The sequence below is a fragment of the Dasypus novemcinctus genome, chromosome 4 (genome assembly GCF_030445035.2).
Source record: "Dasypus novemcinctus isolate mDasNov1 chromosome 4, mDasNov1.1.hap2, whole genome shotgun sequence".
NCBI lineage: Eukaryota > Metazoa > Chordata > Mammalia > Cingulata > Dasypodidae > Dasypus > Dasypus novemcinctus.
In genome coordinates, this window is record NC_080676.1 from 62,345,646 (window position 1) to 62,368,348 (window position 22,703).

The window sequence follows — 22,703 nt, forward strand, 5'->3', positions numbered from 1 at the left end:
AACCTACCCCCTTGCTCTTCCTGCCTCAACCACACCAAACTACAGGGCTAACACCCCTCAACCTGGAACAGCCTTCCCTCTTATTTTCCACCTAGAGGACCTGACTGTTCAAGCCAGCTCAGACATTTGCAATTACAATGCATTTACAAAGAACAGAATGGTTGAACAAACTTTAAAGACCTTATTATCTCTCTGAACCATAGGTAATCTGAGCTGAAAGAGTTAACACAGTCTGAAGCCCCTCATTTCCCCCATACCCAGCAAAGTTGCTACTTGACTATGCTGAAGAGAAACAAATAGAAACACTTCCTGAATTAAAAACAAAATTAATGGGAAAAGAGGTGTTTAGGGACTTATATCTGCAGGGTGTTTTTCTTTATTTCTTTTTTTAAATTTTTAACAGCATTAACACAAGCAGTAAAAATAGAGTGATTTGGTTTTGGAACTTGGAGAGGAAAATTCATAAGGAATGTCTAGTAAGGAGGATCAAATAATTCTAAAGTAGGCTGAAGAATAAGAAAGTTGAAGAGCTTAAAACCAATGATAATTTAAAGTCCTTCAAGGGGGAACTCCAGAGGCTCTTCTTGGTGATTTTTTATATTAGTGGTATCCCTTTAAGAGTCATTTGGTGCAATTCATAGCCTGATTCATGCCACCAGCTGCCTCTGATTTCAGTAAGAAATGCAGAAATTTATAGGGAACTGTAAAATGGGGACAAGTTTTTAGTTTTCTAAATTGAGGCTTTAGCTAGCAAACTTCTGAAGGTTTAAGAAACCACAGAGAGAAGCTGATGGGAAACTGCTTTTCCGGTCAGACCAAATAAACACACAAACATGTATCTCGTTCACTAAGTGTTGAAAGAGATAAATCAATGCTCTTTGCAGAGGAGGAAAACAAAAAATTAGCCTGTGGGCAACACAGTAGGAGAGTCACATTCGCCAGCAGGCAGCACCCTATGCTGGCAGAGAGAGAAATCTAACAGAGTTCCAGCGGCATTGGGGTAGGATTTGCACAAAGTCTCCCATCTGAAGTTGCAAGTCTCTGGAGTCTCAGTCCAAGTCTGTTTTCTCAAATGCCCAGGGATTGATGAGAAACGCCCCCACTTCCACCCTCAGGACACGGAGGTGAGTGTGACCAGAGAGAAGGTCAGACGCTCCTGGCTACTTGACACCTGGTCCCTGAAATGTCACCCATGCCCTCTCCCACCGTGGCACTCACCTCATTTTCCTGTCCTGGAGGCCCCCGGCCGCCTGCTGTTAGCTCCCTGGCCTGCCTTGTCTGGGAGCTCGTCCCCGGTGTGGTGTCCGCAATGCCTTATCTTTGTTCCGAGGTCCCTGTGTGTCTCTGGAATTGGCTGGCATTCTCCATTCAGGTCACGCCTTTCCCTGCCTGCAACAGATCCCCTCTCCCCCTCTCTCCCTCTGGCTTCTCCTCTCTCCTCTCTCTCTCTCCTCTAGCTTGCTCTGAGACACACTCAGAGGAACCTGACAGGACAGAATCTGTCTTCTTCCTTAAAAGATCTGCTCCTCCAGTTCCCTCCTTTATCCCGGATGGCTGGCTCCAGCCCTTGAGAGAAAATAACTGAGAGGCTCCAATAGGTATTTGTATTACAGTGGAAGGGGAGGGGAGGAAGGGGGGGCAAAGTCTAATTTCACTTCAGTCTCCCTTGCCAGATGGCTATGATTTTATGCTCTTCTTCAGGACACCAGCAAAAGAATACCAATTAAACAAGAACAACCAACTAAAGAAGGTAATTCTAACATCAACACAAGGAGAGAAAAATGATCCATGTCCCCCAAGCCTCAGTCTGTCTGCAAATAACTACAGGTTTTCCTGTGAACAGAGCTGCTGGCATGGAGTTGAGGAAGCACCAAGCCTGCTTTATTCCAAAGCAGTAATCGCGCTGTTTACCAGCTTTTCTGTGTCCATGTCTAGCCTGGCCTGGAAAGGGGTCACCACAGCAAGAAAGCCTGTTATCCCCTGGGTGTAGAAAGGCTTGGCCTGTATACATGTCTGTATACAAGATTTATGGAGAAATGCAGCACTGGATCTGAGCTGAGCTGAATAATAATAAGAAAACTACCCACCTCCACAGGAATAACAACTGGTGTCAAATAGGAAGAGATGTGTCAGAGTGTGAAAAATGGACTTTACTGAATATCTTTCCTGAATTAGGCCTGGTGCTAGGCACAAGTGTCATATCAATGACCTGTACAACCTTGTGCAGGTCATACTATACCCTCATTTTACAAATTAGGAAACCAAGGTTCAGAGAGGTTACAAAACTTGCCAAAATTACTCAGTTAATTAGTACTCCCTACTGCTACTACCCATGTTCTAAGCACTTTACCATATTAACTACCTCAATCATCTTTACATCTTGAATAGGTGGGTAGTAACATTATTCCCAATTTCCAGATAGAAACTGCCCAGAGTGGTTAAGTCACTTATCCAAGGTCATATAGCTAAAGAGTGATGGAGGCAAAATTTTAATCAGTGAAGAGTCTGATTTATTTCCCATTATATTACACTGCCTCTCAAGAGTATATTATAAATCACATGGCATTTCAAACACAAATACACACTTAACGTTCATAGAAAAATTCAATTTGAAGCATATTGAAAGGAGCATTAGCCTTGAATCAGAATCTGGTTATCATCTTACCTTTCTACCCAAGTTGGTTGTATACTTTGGGCACAATACCTAGCATCTCTGATCCTCTCTCCTCATTTGGAAAATGGGGACAGCTGTGCGGCTTATGTGAGATTATGGTTGTGGAAGTACTTTTCTAGCTATCCAGTGGGGTACGTGAGGGAGAGATTCCACCCCTCTAACCAAGGTGGCAAGTGTGTGTACCCTCCACCCTTAAGTAACACTCATTTGCCACATTTTTGGGAAACAGTGACTTGAATCCTTCTGGAATCCTCTTTGCTCCATTTTCTCTCCAGTGAATCTTAAGAGTTTAGAATGTCAGCCTTGTCAAGTCCAGCATTATAAAGAGAATGTGGTCCACGGTGCAGGTACAAGGATAGGAGAAGAGAGAATAGGTTTGAACTCAGGCGAACTTTTAACAAAATGTTGCTTTCTGTTTCAGTCAGGGAAGAAAAAAAGGCCTTAAAAGTCTTATTAAGAAGACTCAAAGGCTCCTCAGACATCAAATAACCTTCACAAAACAACATTTTAATGATTTAAGTGTACATGAATCAGAAACACATGGGTGACATTTCTCTTGGAATACACAAGGGTTTTAAAAGCAAAAGAGTTAGAACTTGGCAAAATCCACACTGCGTTCTGCAGAAGGCCCTGCCCAGTAAAGACATTCACTCTGTTCAAACTGCAACAACTGAGCTTGCCCTCTCCTAATTTAGGGCATAACCAGGGAAGTGCAGTCATTTTTTTCTGGGCACAGAAAGAAGTGCTTGGGAGCTAAAACCATCAGCTTCTCCTTGTAAAGTGTCACAGAGCAATTGGGCCTCCCAGAATAATTTCCTGGCCATGTTTTTTCAAGGCTGCCAATGTTCAAAAGGGAGACATTTGAAATACACTCTGAGCCAAAGTTCTGCCAATATGCGACAGATCTGATATGTGCTTCCTTGGGAGTTAGCCAAGGCTCAGATGAAATCTGCAGGAAAATGGGAACTCTGTGGCGCAGTGAATGATCCTGATGGTTTTCCAGGCAGTTTCTCTTTGGGTTGGTCTACATTTGTGATACTATCCTGTGCTCCCTGAGGTGTCATTAACACATCTTGGGAGTGGAAGGGAAGAGACATTTGTCTGGGAGGAGAAGGGGGCTCAACATTTCTAAGCTCACTTGTATGTGATCTTGGGTGTCAACCTCTTTCTTGGACTTGGGAGGGCATCAGATTGTTCACCTGTAAAATCAGGGCATTGGGCTAAACTGAGATCAAGGAAGACAAAACTGTGGGCATGAAGACTATGGAATGACCCTGCAGTGGGGCTGGTCTGGTACATTGCTAATGACGTGTAGGGGGAGTCCAGTATTCCAGAGTAGCCCCATAATTTTGACACTTGCTCTTTCTGTTGTCACAGTATCATTACCATTACTTGGGATCTAATCATAGATACTTAGAGAAGTAATTTTTTAAAGGATTCAATCCGTTTTTTAAAAGTTTAACAGATAAGATAAAAATATGCATACAAGGAACTGACAGACTCATCACAGTGTAGAGTCGCAGTGGTGGACTCAACACCCTCATTTGCAGTCAGGGAAAGGGACCAGAAAACTAGCTAGCAAGAGAGTAACTGCTATGGCATTCCTACGATTAGAATAGATCTTGGCTTACATGTTTTACTAAGATACTTATTACATGCATTTCCTGAGCTCAGAGTCACTGGAATTCCATTAATGTGTTAGAAAATGTAAAGAATTTGGGCAATGGGTGTTTGTTGGCAACGCCTGAAATTCAGGCTTCGTATAGACTATCAGAGAAACCCAAACATAGCTCCAAAGATTGCAGCTTAGCATTAAATACTGAATTGTTCAACACATTGCCTGGCAGCATGCTGAAAGCCATGGCTTTTAAATCTGTTAGACCATCAGAATAACCTGCGAAAATAAAAAATTACCAATACTTGAGCTTCATCCCAGTAGATTAAAAGTCAATGCATCTGGAAAGAGGTCCCGGAACCTGTAAAAGTTCCTCTAGCAGAATTTTGCCATTTTTGACCTATATAGCATAATGGTGCATCTTATAATTGATGCCATGTTAGATTTGAATAAATATACTTAAAATGTGCCAGGTACTTCCATATACATTATTAGCACACAATTTTCACAACTTTTTACAGATGAAGATATTGAAGTTCAGAAAGACTAGGTCTTTTGCAAAGGCCACATGGCCAGTAAATGGTTGATGAAAATCTACAGTCCAGGACTTCTAACCCCAAATATAAGGCCTTTCTCCCTCATTTGAAGACTCGTGATCCTGACTGAGGATTTTGGACATTTATGAGCTGTGCTTTCATGTGATTGCAAGATTTCAGGAAAAGAAAAATTAGCTCTTATTCCTCAGAATAAGTAAGTAGGCTCTCTTACAGAAGAGTTTCACAAACCTTAAGATGCGTGTCACCGATAGTGTCTTGCTGAGTTTAGGTGCCACATACATGGAATTATAAAACATTGGGTCAGTTAAGATTTCTGTTTGGTAGAAAATAACAAAAGTTTTGACTAATGCTAAGGCAGATACCATTTATTTCCTCATGTACCAAACAACCAAGAGGAAGGCAGGCTTCGGGCAATTGTTCAACATTGTTTTCTTTCTTTCTCCTCTGCCAAACTTGGAATCTGGACATTCATCTTCATGCTTGAGCACCTTCTGGTAACAAGAAAGACTACTGTAACTCCAGGTGTTGTGCCCACATTCCAAGCAGGAAAAAAGGAGAAAGAGGATGAAGTGACACTGGGAGGCTTCTATGTATGTCTCACTGACCAGGGCTGGGTCATGTGGCCAACCCTAGCTGCAAAGGAGGCTGAGAAATTGAGCTCTTACTTTTACAGCTTACATAATAGGGCTTGGAAATGGGGGTTGCTTGGAAATTGAGTCAACCCTCAATAGCTGCCACAATCATATATCAAGAGAGTCCTGCCATTTTCATTTTTCTTTTACCTCTGATATTAAGACGAGAGCCTTAAGATGGTCTCATTATGACTTTCACTAATTTTCCTTTTAGCAAGGAAAAACAAGTCTCAGGTTCAGTGTATTGTGGAGGTAATTATATTCTGATAGAATTTGATGATGTTTTTTCTTCATTACTTTTACATTTATGGTAGTGACATATTTTCAAGTATGTGTACTTCAGTTTTCAAAAAAGCCCAGAATAGTGTTAGAGTTAAATAAAAATGTTAAGTCAGTAACATAGATGACATTCATGCATAGGAAAAAAAATCATATATTTAAAAGCAATTTTGTAAACATTGCTCTAGAGGATGGCCTCAGTAAGAGCCTCCTGCAGAGTGGAAGAAGGAATAGCCTGTGAATCAAGATGCCTGGGTTGGAGACCAAACTGTGAACCCAACCAAATATGAAGCCTTGAGCACTTTGTCTATTCTCTTTGGGCTTTAGTTTTCTAATTCACAGTGATAATGTTGGATTTGGTATGTCTATATGTGTATGTGTATGTTAAAATACATTCCTACTCAAATGTTTTATGATGTTTCTGAATCAGTGTAAGGAACTATACTTATTGCATTACCATTTAAGCTGACTTAAAGTTTTAGAAGATTCAGAAAATAGTTTTAAAAAGAGGATACAGGGACATGGATGTGGCTCAAGTGATTGAGCTCCTGTCTACCATATGGGAGGCTCTGGGTTAGCTTCTCAGGGCCTCCTGGTGAAGGCAATCTGGCCCACACAGAGAGCTGACACAGCAAGATGATGCAACAAAGGGAGATGCAGAGGAGAGACAGTTCAGTGCCTCAAGCAGTTCAGTGCCTCTCTCCCACACCAGAAGGTCCTGGGATTGGTTCCTGGTCCCTCCTAAAGAGAAAGATGAGAAAAAAAAGACAAGCAGACATGGAAAGAATGCACAGTGAATGGACACAAAGAGCAAACAGTGAGCACAAACAACAAAGTGGGGGGAATAGATAAAATATTTAAAAAATACATTCTAGGGTGAAACAGAAGAAGGATTCCCAAGAATGCCTTCCCATTTATTACTCATTTCATCCTCAAAGCCACTAAAAAAGCTTATATCTTATCATCTTTGTTTTAAACAAAGGGTTAACTGAGTCCCAGAAGAGAGAAACCCCTTGCCCAGGGTCACATAGAAGGTAGGTGGTAGGTCTGAGACCATGAACTCAGATTTCTCTACTCCCATATTCTCTTATATTAGGTTGTAAGCCACTCTATTTGAGACTGCACATTTTAAAAAGAAACTTTTTGTTCTTTGAAGTCTCAAAGTGACCTTTGCCTGGCCAACATGGCCTGGTCCTCTACCACACAATGTTATCAAAAAGAGGTGTTTTGAGCTCTCTGGAAGAATAAAATCATCATGCTTTTGCTGTTGTTGTTAGGTTTATCAGTTCTAGAAAGTACTTTGGCTAATATGACAGAGGGGACACTGCTACCCCTTTCCAACCTCTCAGCTTAACCTGATTCCTATCCCTTTCCTCTCCTCTAGGCTTGAGTCTAAGTTTACTAGCAGACAGTGAAAGGGTGCATCAAATGGCCTCACACATCAGCTCCTCCCTTTTCCTGACTTATTTCACAGTGTGGAAGAGAAAACAGGACTAGCCTCTTCCCGTCCATTCCTGCTCTTTCTTTGATCTTTTCTCTCAATGTAGCTGCCATAGGGTAGTAGGAGTCTAGAACCAGGATTTATGCTCTGGCAGGGAGTGGGAATATGCCACACAAGCTCCTGACTTATGAAGACTGGTCATCTAGCACTGCTTTACTAGAAAGCCCAGTTTTGTGGAATCAGGTATCAATCTAGCAAATAATATAGGGTGTGTGGTTTCCTGTTTGGTTAGTTTTCCTCATGGCAATTCTGCAGGAGGAGGGGTGATGTGTAAGGAAGGACTGGGGGTTCTGAAGTCTTTGAGTCATATAATATCCACATCTTCCTTATCTTTGCTCATCAAAGTCCATTTTATACCATTTATACTTGCCACCCACTCACATTGGATCTTCTGCCTCTAGATTTTCCCTAGATGCTAAGGCCACATGGATCAAGCACACCTGACTACAGGACAGGAGAAATTAGGCCTTAAGAAACAGAGAGACAGTTGGAGTCAGACCTTAGGTCAGGGGTTCTTAATCTTTTTGTCCCAAGGACCCCTTTGCCAGTCAGGTGGAATGAATACTACTGTAATTTATTTATTGCATTCATTCATAACTGGAGGATATGCTAGATTTCAGTTAGAGGTCAGAGAAAATAAAAATAAGTTGATTTTTTTCAATTCAAGCTCACGGACCCCTTAAAATTCTTCCATGGCCCTTTGGGGGTCTGTGGACCCCTGGTTAAGAACCCTTGCCTTAGATAATAGGGAAGTCAAGGTCACCATTTCCCTAACTTTCTATTGCTGCTTCATGACCATTACTTTTCCACCCTCCTTCCTTCAAATTTTCCTGCTCTTCTGTCTAGCTATTACATATCCTATTTATCTCTGTTACTGTCATCTTCCAACCTCTTGGACATACCTTCATTTCTTTCACTGTGAATATTGGCCCATGGCATCATTGCTGACCTTTCCTTCCAATTCCTCCTGATATTCTGAATGACACTTATTGGAGCTGGTGTCCAGATTTTTGGCTTTGTCATGAGAAAGAATTCAAGGACAAGCCACAGATTTTAGGCAAGCAGAGAATTTATTGGGGAGTAAAGCAAGAGAAAAGAAACATGCCTTTAGAATATAAGGTGGGCATTTTCAAGGAAGAAAATGAGTTCTGCCCTGGGATGCTTTGTTTTATAGAAGGGAGGTTTAGAGGACTCCAGGGTCTACACTGACTGGCATATTTGAGACAAAGCAGGGAAGTTCTATTGGGGTGGCTTGATTCTCTTAAGAGTTAGGGGTTGCTGTCCGGTGGTGATTGGCTCCTGGCTTTTGCTCCCATGAGAAGGTTATGAAAATAGGTGGGTAGTGTGGAAATATCCTATTTTTCTCATTTTCTTCTAGTGGGTGGGCATTGTAAGCTGCATTCCTGTGACTTGTTTATGCAGTTAGTGGGCACACATTGCTTGTGTGTTTCTGAGGCTGATGGGTGAATGGTATAAACTGCATTCTCAGCATGTCAGCTGGCATCAGCTGCTTGCTTGCGTGATTCTAGCAGGATGCTTCTTTAGCTTGTTTTCTACTGGGTGGTGTTTGTGTGGAAATTTATTAGGTTTTATGCCCCTCTTCCATAGGTCTCTATTCTCTCCTGCTTCAACACTGGTCTTGGTTTCTTGGCCTCCTAAACTTTGATGATAACTTCCTCCACTTCATCTCAGCCATCTACTATAATCATAGCCACATCCATTTCTGAAATCTCATCACTTGTACACTCCATGCTCTGACCACAATCCCCTTTATTTTTAGGTTTTTTGCTCCATCCATGACACTATATCTAGATCTCAACCTCATCAGGAAATTGAGTCCTTTGATACCACTCCATTTTCTTCCGTTCTACCAGACCCTCTTCAGTTTACATCTTTCATAAATACCATGACCAATCACTAAGACTCCTTTGTAGATTATTCTTTCCCTACCTGTTTCTTGACTCTTTTACTTTAGAGCAGTGGCTCTTTATCTTCCTAGTGAACCATCAAGAGTCTAAAGAAATTATATTCCTTCTTTCTGGAACACTCAAAATAAAGTCACATAGTTCACTCCCTCACATTCTTCAGTTCTTTCTAGAATGTCACCTTCTCCATGAGATCCTTCCTGACCACTCTATGTGAAGTTGCAACTTCTACTCCCACCCTTCTTACTATCTCCATATTCTGCTTAATTTTCTTCATGGAGCTATTCACCATCTAAGATATTAGCTTTTTAAGTGATAGTTAGTTATTGCTTGCTCCCCACCCTACTAAAACAATATAAGCTCTGAGTGGGCAAGTATTTTTGTATTTTTAATATACTGTTATATTTTCAGAACCAAGAAAAATGTTTCAATACACAATTGTAGACTTAGCCTTAATCCTAGAAAAATTTAAAGATGCACATATACACAAAACTTGGGACTTGATGTTCCTTCTGAAGCTCTGAAGCAATGAGTCTCAATTTTAAACCCTTTTCCTGAATATTTACCATAGACTTCATGACTATAGTTTTAAATACTATTACATACTGATCATTTACAAACCTATTTCTATAGCCTAAATATGTCCCCACAGCAGCCCATCCACAGATCAAATATCTATTCCCATCTTGATTTGAAGTTTCCACTGAACAGAGGTCATTATCTTCCCATTTCCAATCTGTTCATTCTCCTGTATTGAGTATATTAAAAAACCACTATGTACTCAGAAACCCAAACTAGAAACTTGAGTGTCATCCTGGATTTATTTTTTTTCTTTCTCTCCACATGCCACCAATCAATACATCCTACTATTTTATATCTTAAGTATCTCTCAAACCCATCATCATACATATTCTCCATTTCCCATTGTCCATGCATTAGCTGAGGGCCTCATGGGTGTTCAATGGATTTTTTCGTCACCCTCCTATTTTGTTTCTTGCTTTTAGTTTCACTCTTACAAAAATGCAATCTCACTGTCTTCCTTTGCCAGCCCTCCAGATTTCTTTGCTTATAGGATAGAATAAAAATACCTTAGAAGAGTACTTAAGACTTATGATAGACTTTATTGTTGCTCACCAATATTTTTTATTTTCTTCCCCTTTGTAATCATATGGAAAACTATATTTCCTTGCTTCTCTTGCAATTTGTCAGGGATATTGGATTTTTTTCTTGCCAGTGGGATATGCCTGGAGATTATATATGCCACTTCTATGTGGACACATCTAAGAGCTGGTATGCAGTTTGCAATACTTTCCTCCCTTGCTGTAGCAAATCCTGAAGCCTCATGTTGACATACGGAAGCAGCCTGGAGTACCGAGTCAACACATGGACAACTGCTGCCTGGAGGGTTGCCAGGACCCATAGCAGACTTTGCATGAGTGAGAAAAAAAACTTTTGTGTGTGAAGCCACTAATCTTTTGGTATTGTTTTTTACTGCAGAATAACCTGGTTTATCCTAACTGACCCTATAATTTTTTATGGTATTGTTCTTTTACTTCTATATTCTCCCACACAATCAGCAGGCACATACACTTTAATGTCTACAGCTGGTACTAAACTAGTTGAATATTCCAGATTACATCATGCTTTCTCTTATTTCCATGCACTTACATACTTTGTTCTCTTGGTCATTAATTCTATTTCTTCATTTGCCTGGAGACCATCCTTTTACTCATCCTTTGAAATCTTACTCAAATGTCAGCTTCCCTGGAAAACTTTCTCCCTGCCTTACATATACTTTCAACTACTACATGTGTCAAACTGTAGAGCAAATATTTGTATACCTTTGCATTCTTTCACTAGAATAATCCACCTGAACAATATCTTTTGTACTTCAGGGACAAGAAATGCTTTTGAATATATGGATGTATAAATAGTTGTTTAAAGGGCACTCTTAGTTTTCAGGCTGATATGAAAAAAACCCACATAATAACTGGACTTAAATGATAGGAATTTATTATCTCATGGTTTGGGAGCCTGGAAGGCTTACTTCCTCCTGGGATCAGTAGGATTCTGGCTGGCTGGCAATCCTTGGTGTTTCTTGACTTTCCCATCACTTAATGATATCCTCTCTTTTCTCTTCCATGTTCACGCTGACTTCTGGCTTCTGGTTCCTAACCCTTGGCTTTCTCTTTTGTAAGACCCCTGATAGGATTAAGACCTTCCTGATTCAGTTGGCCACACCTTAACTAAAATAATACTTTCAAAAGGCCCTAATTTCGAGATAGATATACATGTCCAGGAAGCCCAACGCACCCCAAACACCATAAATCCCAACAGGCTGACCTCAAGACATATACTTGTCAAATTATCCAATGCTCAAGACAAAGAGAAAATTCTAAAAGCAGCAAGAGAAAAGAGAACCATCACATATAAGGGAGGCTCCATAAGATTAAGTGCTGATTTTTCATCTGAAACCATGGAGGCAAGAAGGCCATGGTATGATATAGTCAAGGTACTAAAAGAAAAAAAATTCCAACCAAGAATACTCTACCCAGCTAAGCTAGCATTCAAAAACTGATGGAAAGTTCAAAATATTCACAGATAAACAGAAATTAAAAGATTGCCAACAAGAACCTTACCCTTCAAGAAATACTAAAGGGAGTTATGCAGGAAGAAAGAAAAAATCATGAGAGGCAGAGATGGAGGAGAGTGTAAGAGCAACAAAAAAGACAAAAAGAGAAGGAAAACATACAAAATATGACAAACATAAGTCCAAATATGGCTAACATAAATAATTCCTTGAAAGTAATAACACTGAATGTCAATGGATTAAACTCACCTGTCAAAGGATTCAGACTGGAAGATTGCATAAGGAAATATGACCCATCTGTATGCTGTCTACAAGAAACACATCTTAGACCCAGGGATTCAAGGAGGTTGAAAATGAATAACTGGAAAATAATCTTACAAGCAAACAATAACCAAAAAAAAGGCAGGAGTAGCTATATTAATATCAGACAAAATAGACTTTAAATGCAAAACAATTGTGAGAGACAAAGATGGATACTACATATTAGTGAAAGGGATAATTTTTCAAGAAGAATGAACAATCATAAATATTTATGCTCCTAACAAGGGTGCCTCCAAATACATGAGGCAAACACTGGAAAAAACTAAGTGAAAGAATAGATGCCTCTATAATTATAGTGGGGGACTTTAATACACCACTGTCAACTGTGGACAGAACATCTCAAAAGAGAATCAATAAAGAAACAAAAACTTTGAACAGTATATTAGAGGAGCTGGACCTAATAGACATATACAGATCATTACACCCAAATACAGCAGGATATACATTTTTCTCAAGTGCACATGGATCATTCTCCAAGATAGACCATATGCTAGGCCACAAAGAAATGCTCAATGAATTCAGAAAGATTGAAATCATACACAATAATATCTCTGACCACAGTGGAGTGAAGCTGGAAATCTGCAAGGGCCAGAGGCGCAGATTTCACCCCAAGATATGGAAATTAAACAGCACACTCTTAGAAAAACAGTGGTCAAGGAGGAAATCTCAAAAGAAATTAATAACTACCTTGAAACTAATGAAAATGATAACACAACATACCACAACTTATGAGATGCAGCAAAAGCAGTACTGAGAGGGAAATTTATAGCCACAAATCATACATCAAAAAAGAAGAAAGAGCAAAAATTGAAGAACTAACTGCACATTTGGAGGAATTAGTAAAAAAAACAACAACAAAGTAAACCCACTGGAAGAAGAAAGAAAGAAAGAAAGAACAAAGACAAGAGCAGAACTAAATGAAATAGAAAATAAGAAAGCACTTGAAAAGATAAACAAAACCAAGAACTGGTTCTTTGAAAAGATAAATAAAATTGACAAACCCTTAGCTAGACTAACAAAGAAAAAAAGAGGGAAGATGAAAATACACAAAATAAGAAATGAGAAAGGAGATATCACCACTGACCCAACAGAAATAAAGACTATCATAAGAGGATACTTTGGAAAACTATATTCCAACAAAAATGACAATTCAGAGGAAATGGACAAATTCCTAGAAACACATAAGCAGCCTATATTAATGAAAGAAGAAACTGATGATCTCAACAAACCAATCACAAGTAAAGAGATAGAATCAGTCATTAAAAACCTCCCAACTAAGAAGAGCCCAGGGCCAGATGGCTTCACAGGTGAATTCTACAAAACATTCTGGAAAGATCTAACACCAATCCTGCTGAAACTCTTCCAAAAAATTGAAACAGAAGGAACATTGCCTAACTCATTCTATGATGCCAACATTACCCTAGTACCAAAGCCAAACAAAGACACCACAAGAAAGGAAAATTACAGACCAATTTCTCTAATGAACCTAGATGCAAAAATCCTCAACAAAATCATTGCTAACCATATTCAGCAACACATTAAACGAATTATACACCATGACCAAGTGGGATTCATTCTGGTATGCAAGGATGGTTCAACATAAGAAAATCAATCAATGTAATACACCATATAAACAGATTGAAGGAAAAACATCACATGATTATATGTATAGACACAGAAAAAGCATTTGACAAAAAACAGCACCCTTTCTTGATAAAAACACTGCAAAAGACTGGAATACAAGAACATTTTCTGAACATGATAAAAAGTATGTATGAAAAACAGACAGCCAACATTGTTCACAATGGTGAAATCCTAAAATCTTTCCCTGTAAGATCAGGAACAAGACAAGGATGCCCACTATCACCTCTTCTATTTAACATTGTCTCAGAAGTACTTGCTTGAGCACTGAGGCAAGAATCAGAAATAAAAGGCATTCAAATTGGAAAGGAAGAAGTCAAAATTTCATTATTTGCAGATGACATGATCCTATACATAGAAAACCCTGGAAAGTCTACAGCAAAGCATCTAGAACTCATAAATGAGTTTAATGAAGTCACAGGTTATAAGATCAATGCGCAAAAATCAGTAACATTTCTGTACACCAATAATGAGCAAGCTCAGGAGGAAATCAGGAAACAAATACCATTTACAGTAGTAAATGAAAAAAAAAATCAAATACCTAGGAATAAACTTAACTAAAGATATAAAAAAACTTATACACAGAGAACTACATAACACTGTTCAAGGAAATCAAAGGAGACCTAAATAAATGGAAGAATATTCCCTGTTCATGGATAGGAAGACTAAATATTAGTAAGATGTCTATCCTACCAAAACTGATCTACACATTCAAAGCAATCCCAATAAAAATCAACACAGCATTCTTTAATAAACTAGAAAAACTAGCTATGAAATTTATTTGGAAAGGAAAGAGGCCTCGAATAGCCAAAGACATATTGAAAAAGAAAAACAAAATTGGAGGAGTCACACTACCTAACTTTAAAACATACTACAAAGCTACAGTAGTGAAAACAGCATGGTACTGGCACAAGGAGAGACACACAGACCAATCGAACCGAATTGAGAGTTCTGATATAGATCCTCATATATATAGTCATATACTATTTGATAAAGCCACCAAACCCTCTCAACTGGGAGACAATGACCTATTCAACAAATGGTGCCTGAAGAATTGGATATCCATATGTAAAAGAATGAAAGAGGATTACCAACTCACACCTTATACAAAAATCAACTCAAGATGGATCAAAGACCTAAATATAAGAACCAAGACCATAAAGACTTTGGAAAGCAGTGTAGGGAAGCATCTACAGGACCTTGTAATAGGAAATGGCTTCCTGAACTACATACCAAAAGCACGAGCAGCAAAAGAACAAATAGATAAATGGGACTTCCTCAAAATTAAAGCCTTCTGCACCTCAAAGGAGTTTATCAGGAAAGTGAAAAGAGAGCCCACACAATGGGAGAAAATATTTGGTAAGCATATATCTGATAGGAGACGTATAACCTGCATATACAAAGAACTCCTATATCTTGAAAATAAAAAGACAAACAATCCATTTAAAAATGGGAAAAAGATTTAAACAGACACTTCTCCAAAGAAGAAATACAAATGGCCAAAAAGCACATGAAAAAAATGCTCCAAATCTCCAGCTATTAGGGAAATGCAAATCAAAACTACAATGAGATACCATCTTACTCCCATAAGATTGGCAGCTATGAAAAAACAGAAGACTACAAATGCTGGAGAGGATGTGGAGGAATGGGAACACTCATCCACTGCTGGTGGGAATGCAGAAGGATCCAGCCAACCTGGAGGACAGTTCGGAGGTTTCTCAAAACCTAGCTATAGATTTGCCATATGACCCAGCAATTCCAATCCTGGGTATATACCCAGTAGAACGGAAAACAAGGACACAAATTGATATACGCACACCAATGTTCATAGTAGCATTGTTCACTATTGCCAAAAGTTGGAATCAACCCAAACACCCATCAACAGATGAATGGATAAATAAAATGTGGTATGTACATACAATGGAATACTACACGGCTTTAAGAATGAATACACTACAAACACATGTGATAACATGGATGAATCTTGAGAACCTTATGTTGAGTGAAGCAACCCAAGCATTGAAGGACAAATACTACATGACCTCAATGGTATGAAATAAGTAAACCAAGGTGCCTCAGAGAGCTAGAGACTGGATGATAGGCTTAAAGGAAATTGGGGGGTAGAGGAAGGATGTAAGCTGACATCTACATGGGTGAAATCTATGATAAGCTGGAGATAAGTATTTGTACAAGGGAGGGATAAAATGGGGGCATAAGGTTACCTTTGGGTGGGGTTTTGCAGGCTTGAGGGGGGCTAGGGATGGGAGGATGGGTAATATTGCCCAAGAAATTGGGGGGAGGGTGGGGGAACATACGAACATAGGAGATTGTCAAGTATTTGGTTGAGAATATAATACTGAGAAAACTTTTTCAATAATATAATAAGGAAGGTTACCTGTTTAAGATGCTTAAAGGGGATAATCTGATGCAGGACAGGCTTCTAGGGAGTGTGTGAGTGCTCATTTTGCCACAGTGGGTTATATAATTGGATAGAGACTCATATAATGAGAATGAAGGTATACACACATCCTGGGGAGGACTGATGTTCTCAAATAGAGGGAATTGTATCTCTCGAGAGAAATGGTGGCTCCCAATTCATTAGGGCAGTTGAGCATGTCAAGCCCTCAACACTGTTGCAAGTATCTCTGAACATGGTCCTTCAAGTAATGAAGATTGATTGTCACTGTGGGCCCTGAGGGGAGGGGGAAAGGGGTATTGAATAGATGGAATCAGTGTAACTGTGGGTCAATGGAAGTGTTCCACAAGATCATGCAAGGATGGATATAAGACATGTTAAATTACACCAAAAATGTATTGAGGCTGATAGGCTAAAATGTAAATCATAATGTAAAACATAAGATAACTAAAAATTTAGAAAATAGTACAGTCTAAAATATAAACCACAATGTAAACCCAAATGTTACTTTGTTTGAAAGCTATTGTCTCAGTATCTGTACATCAGTTTCAGTAAATATAGTATGAACATGTAAAAAGATTATTGCTGTCGAAGGGAGAAGGGTTTTATTTTGGATATGTGGGAGTACTGTATATTGTATATATGAATTACTGTGACCTAAAACTTTTGTGAAGATAAGCTTAATAATTAGGAAAAGAAAAAAGAAAAAGAAAGGACATAAACACTGAGGAAAAGATGGAAGATATTGCCTTGCCAATTTGCATACAGGGCAACATTTATTGCAGGGATGGAAGGCAAAACATCAAAAACAAAGCTTTTGCATTTAAAATTTTTTTGATGCCCCAATTTATCTTTACCTTAATTTTTCTAAATTAATATATATTCTATATCTAACCTTTAAACCCATCACTATATTCCATTTTACTATTAATGGAGCCTGGCAATATACTGGGCTTCATTTTTGAAGAAGTTTTGGATCACAGAGAGGTTCAACAATGGCAGGGGAGGAATACTGGTGTGGGACGTTACTGACAGGGGACACATGTTTGACAGGGAGTTCTCCAGGGCATATATCCAGGGTACATAAAAATGTTTGGATATTTTCATAGTGGTTACAATTAAAAACAACAATTGAGGGAGTGCTGAGTTCCTAGCCAGGGGAGCTCTATCACAGTCCCTAAAGGAACAGCAACAATCCCCAAGTGCAATGGCACAGACCAAAAAAGAATGAAGGTCCAACAATGAGTCCTTGATATTAATGACTATGCTTGTAAGCCTGTGCACCTGAAATAAGAACAAGGCCTAGAGCTGCAGGGCGCCTAAGAGTTACCTCCTGGGAGCCTCCATGTTGTTCAAATGTGGCCAGTCTCAAAGCCAAACTCAGCATGTAAGGGTGTTGTCTTCCCCCCAGCGAGGGACATGACTCCCGGGATGAGCCTCCCTGGCGCTGAGGGATTACTACCAAGTACCAGCTGATGATGTAACTAGAAAATGACCTTGAATAAAAGGGTCATCTCGGACCAGCAGAATATCTCAATCTACATATAATACCAGGAGTTAAAAATGTTTTTTGACCTGAATAAAAGGGGGAAAAGGAAAGGAAAATGAGTTTATATGGCTATGAGTCTCCAAAAAGAGCCAGGAGGTTATCAGAGAGGTTGCCCTTATGCACACTTCAGCAGAGTCCCAGAGACAGATAAAGTAGATACAACCTCAGGTATTGGTTCTTCTAAGGGCTACAGAGACCCACTGGTTCTATGGTCATGGCAGATGGAGTTCAGTGGCATGTTTGTTGGCCCTACTTTGGAGTTTGTGTTTCTGTGTGATGGAGCTGGACTCAGATGTGATCTTTGTCCACAATCCTCTCCTGTTACTTTTACTGGATCTGTAGTTGGTGCTGGAGTTTACTGTATACCCAAGGGACCTGAATCTCTGGACTGACCATGTGATAGCCAGGCCCTGAGCCTCAACAGACTTGCAACTCCTACACTCTGGTTTATTGGACTTACCCCACTCATCTAACATGGAAGTGAAGAAGGTCAACCACCACACCAGGGAGCCAAGAGTGCCTACAACTGAAAGCAGGAGAATTGCATCCAGCATCCTTGTGGAATCTAAGCCCCCTCTTGATATAGATGTGGAGTGGTCACAGTCATTCTAAGGTCCACAGGATGGAGGCATAGAGTATGGATTAGAGTGGACTTACTGATATTCTGTTCATGAACTATTGTGATTAGTAATCAAAGAAAATGTGGCCTTGGTGTGGAGAAAGTGGCCATGGTGGCTGCTGGGGGTAGGGAGTGGGAAGAAGAGATATGATGTGGGGGCATTTATCAGGGGTTGGAGTTGTCCTGGGTGGTGCTGCAGGGACAGTTACCAGACATTGTATGTCCTCTCATGGCCCACTGGGTGGACTGTGGGAGAGTATGGGCTATGGTGTGGACCATTGACCATGAGGTGCAGCAGTGCTCAGAGATGTATTCACCAAGTGCAATGAATGTCTCATGATGATGGAGGAGGTTGTTGTTATGGGGGGAGGAGTGGGATGAGGGGAGTAGGAGTATATGGGGACCCCGTATTTTTTGAATGTAACATTAAAAAAATTAAGACAAAAAAAAATGGGATACATATTACAACCTCTCACACACCTGTATTAGTCAGTCAAAAGGGTACTGATGCAAAATACCAGAAATCTGCTGGGTGTTATAAAGGGTATTTATCTGGGGTAGTAGCTTATAGATACCAGGCCATAAAGCAAAAGTTACTTCCCTCACCAAAGTCTATTTGGAACAAGATGGCCGCCGAAGTCTGCGAGGGTTCAGGCTTCCTGGGTTCCTGTGTTCCTGGGGCTTGCTTTGCTCTGGGTTCAAGTTTCCTTCCTTCCTGGGACTGGCTTCTCTTTCCTCTCCAAGCTTACTTCCTGGAGCTCCAGCTTAAGTCTTCAGCATCAAACTCCAACTTCAAAATCCAACATTAAAAGCTGTCAGCTCTGTTCTTCACCATGCCTTTTATCTGTGAGTCCCCACACACACTGGGTGGGGACTAAACACCCTAATCATAATTCAATCATGCCCAGGTACAGATCAGATTGCAAGTATAATTCAAGACTTCTTTTTGGAACTCATCAATTATATCAAACTGCTGCAGGCACCAAAACAGGTAAATTCAAAACTGAATCTACAATTTCAAATTTTGATGAGGTCTATGAAGGGAAAAAAAACAGGGTTCTGTGAGAGAGACTGGTAAGAAGGGCCTAATTTATACAAAGTGGTTGGCTAAGTCATGATGAAGTAGTATTTAAGGTGAGTATGACAAGAAGTTATCTAGTGAAGAATTGGTGGTTTATAATGATAGACTGCACTATCCACACTTGAACACACATGGAATTTCCCCATTTCTATTCATAGACCATTAAGTGCTAATGGGTGAGGCGGCCCATGGAGGCAAAAGTGTCCAGGGCCCATAAAAATCATAAAGCAGCCCTGGTTCAGAAAGAAAATGCTTAGATAGATCTAAGTGGTAATAGTGGAGATGTAGCCAAGTGAACAAATGCAAAGGATATTTTGTAAGAAGAAAAACCTGAACCTGGGTATAAATTGGGAGCAAGAATAAGCGAGAGTGAGAAATCAATGGTAACTCCCAGATTTCTCACTTATGATGATGTTGGTCCCATTTACTGAGACGAGGAAGAGAGGAGGAAGGTAAAGCAGTGGACTGAGTGTAAAGAACCTTGAGTGCCAGGCTAGATGTTGAAAATTTACCATGTAGACCAGTGATTCTCAATTCTGAGTGGGCATCAGAATCAACTGGGAAATTTTAAAATTTCAAATTTCTGCCCTGGCCTCTAGACCAACTTATGCAGAATTGTGAAATTGGGCCAGAGTTGAGAACTACTGAATTTCCAGACAATGGGGAGACAGAAAAGATTTTTTAAACAGAAAATGACATAATCAGAGAGTGTTTTTAAAAATTCACATTTGAGAGCAATATGGAAGATGGAAAGAGGTTGGTAAGAGACTGGAGGTTAAACCAGTGAACAGACTGGAACCCATGCCTCCTGACTCTCATGCCTCTCCTCAGGCTCAGGAAAAATATAATGAAACTTAAATGGTTTTGAAAAGAGCTGGAAAGACTGCCCTGCTAGAACCAGTCATGAGCACATCTTGGTAGAAACTAAGGGGCACGTCAAGCACATGGGGCCTTGTGGCTCATCAGCATTCTTTGCCCAAACCACAAGACAAATTTAAACAGTTTAGTTGTCACAACACGGCAAACATGAATGACAATGTCTTTTCTTTAAAGCAGGATTTTAAAAACAAACATACTTCTTCACAAAACAAACAAATAAAAACATCCCAGGAAAGTTTCTGCTCCTTAGGCAAATATTCTAAAAGGCTGGGACAACCACATGGAAGGTGCACAAAGCACCCAAGGATCTTCTAACTTTACCCATTTTTGATTGAGGAAAAGGATGACTTTTTTGAAACATGCCAGCAGGCACTTAAGAGGTAAACACTAGTGCATGTGTTCATTAGTACGGTGGAGGACTTTGTGTAAATCATGGTAAACCAGTTTGAGATCATTTATGAAACCTAAAAAAGATAAGAATTAAATTTGTAAACTGGTCTGTTCTTCTGGGTGTAATGACCTTCGATTGTGTTAGATTCAGCTGACATGTCTTTGATTAAATTGTATTAAGATTAGGGCTTTGATCTAACCATGTCTGTAGGGTATAACTCAGTTTAAGTCCCAGCTCCTTTAGTGGGCTGATGTAAACAGGCACTCACTCAAGAGGACATAGAAGAAGATACACAGGAAGAGAGAGAGAGAGAGCGCTATAGAAATGACAGAAGAGAAAACTTTGCTCCTACAGCCCCAGGAAGAGAGATGAGACATTCGCCTGATATTTTGCAGCTGAGCCCAAAAAGAAACAAGCCTTGTGCCAGCCTGTAGCTAAGAGAGAGGAAGGCTGAAACCTTGCAAAGGTTGCCCACCATCTTGCTTCAACATGCAGCAACTGACTTGGTACCTTGGGTTGTCCTCTCGGGCCTTGTAACTATAAGCTTTTACCCCAAATAAATACCCTTTATAAAAGCCAACAGATTTCTGATACTTGCATTAGCACCCCTTTGGCTGACTAATACACATGGCATCTCTTTGAGCCTGAGTTTTCTTTTGTGTAAGATGTAACTAATAGTAACACTTCCCTTACATACTGTTTCACAGTTATTCTTAAACTCTTTTAAATAACTAACAACTTTGAGAATCTAATAAAAGCTGTTTTGCTTTTTTTTCTGGAGGAAATTGTGCATTCAAACACATTTTTCATATTTCTCAGTATTTATTGGACATTTGATTAAAAGTTCTTGATAACATCTATAAAACACCTGCAAAGTGACTAGCCCTTGTGGGGACTATCTTAGTTTTCCAGAGCTGCTAATGACAAAAATGATAAAATGGCTTGGCTTCAACAACAAGCACTTATTAGACCATGGTTTTGGAGGTCAGAAGTCCCAAGTCAAAGCTTTGGCCAGGCCATACTTCCTCGCTTAAGCCAGTACCGTTCTGGTGATGGTGATACTCCATCACATAGTGATGTCCTTGGTCTCTTCTTGTGGCTTTTTCTGACTTCTGGCTCCTCCCCTTGACTTTCTTGTTTCTACTGATTGACTGCTTTAGAATTTCTTTATAAGGCCTCCAGCAATGTGGATTAAGACCCATTGTGATTCAATTTGGTCACCCCTTAACTAATAATAACATCTTTAAAAGGTTCTATTTACAAATGAGTTCCCACCCTCAGGAACATTAAGATGAAGAACATGTCTTCTGTTGGGACACATGATTCAATCTACCACAAGGACTGAATATGTATAATTATTATTAATGTAATTGAAGAGTAGAGGTGAGGAGGATCATGGAAGGTATATGTAGAAAGTGGCTTTCAAGATGGGACTAGAAAGATGGGAAAGATTTCAAAAGGCTGAAGGAAGAGCAAGAGCTTCAGTAATGGCAAAAACAAAGTGAAGGATTATACAGAATGAGTAATAATACTCAACTACTTGTTGAGCCCTTGCTATCCACCAGGCATTCTATGCATTACCTTATTCCCTGCACAATACCTTGGTGCTTTAAGTATTGTTCGCTCAATTTTAGAGATGAGGAAACAGTATTAGGGAGATAAGGAGTGAGGCAAGAGTAGAGGCAGAGAATTACCTTATAAGATGTTCAATTTCAGTTTTTCATGAAATCACCTTTAATTTTGTATTTTCTTGAAAATTTCCATAATAAAACATTTTTGAAGTCTCCCATCCCTCACAATTTTAATACCATAGGATGACTTAAAACAAAGAGCACTGTACCTGATCCTTGTTAAATGTGCTACTTTGGGCATGTTGTTTTCTTACTTTGAGTTTCATTATTCCCACCTTCAAAGGCAGGGAAATAGTTTGGAATGCATTCCAAATATTCTTTCAACTTGTAGAATCTATTTTTTAAAGGGGAAATTTTTCTGATTCATCACTGAACAAATGTTTTCTTTCATCTATTCATACT

General features: G+C 39.6%; 1 protein-coding gene across 2 annotated transcripts in view; it reads right to left on the minus strand.

Moving 5' to 3' along the window:
- MASP1 (MBL associated serine protease 1) overlaps nucleotides 1–1,843 on the minus strand; it is an 80,607-nt gene extending 78,764 nt beyond the window's left edge. Inside the window, exon 1 of one of the 2 annotated variants that reach the window (XM_012531070.4) lies at nucleotides 1,219–1,455. In XM_012531070.4, coding sequence (XP_012386524.2) covers nucleotides 1,219–1,223 — 5 coding nt within the window. In that variant the 5' untranslated portion in view covers nucleotides 1,224–1,455. Of the gene's footprint in view, nucleotides 1–1,218 lie in introns of both variants that reach the window. The other variant, XM_004473681.5, reaches the window with a different exon arrangement.
- Between the last annotated feature and the right edge of the window lie 20,860 nt (nucleotides 1,844–22,703).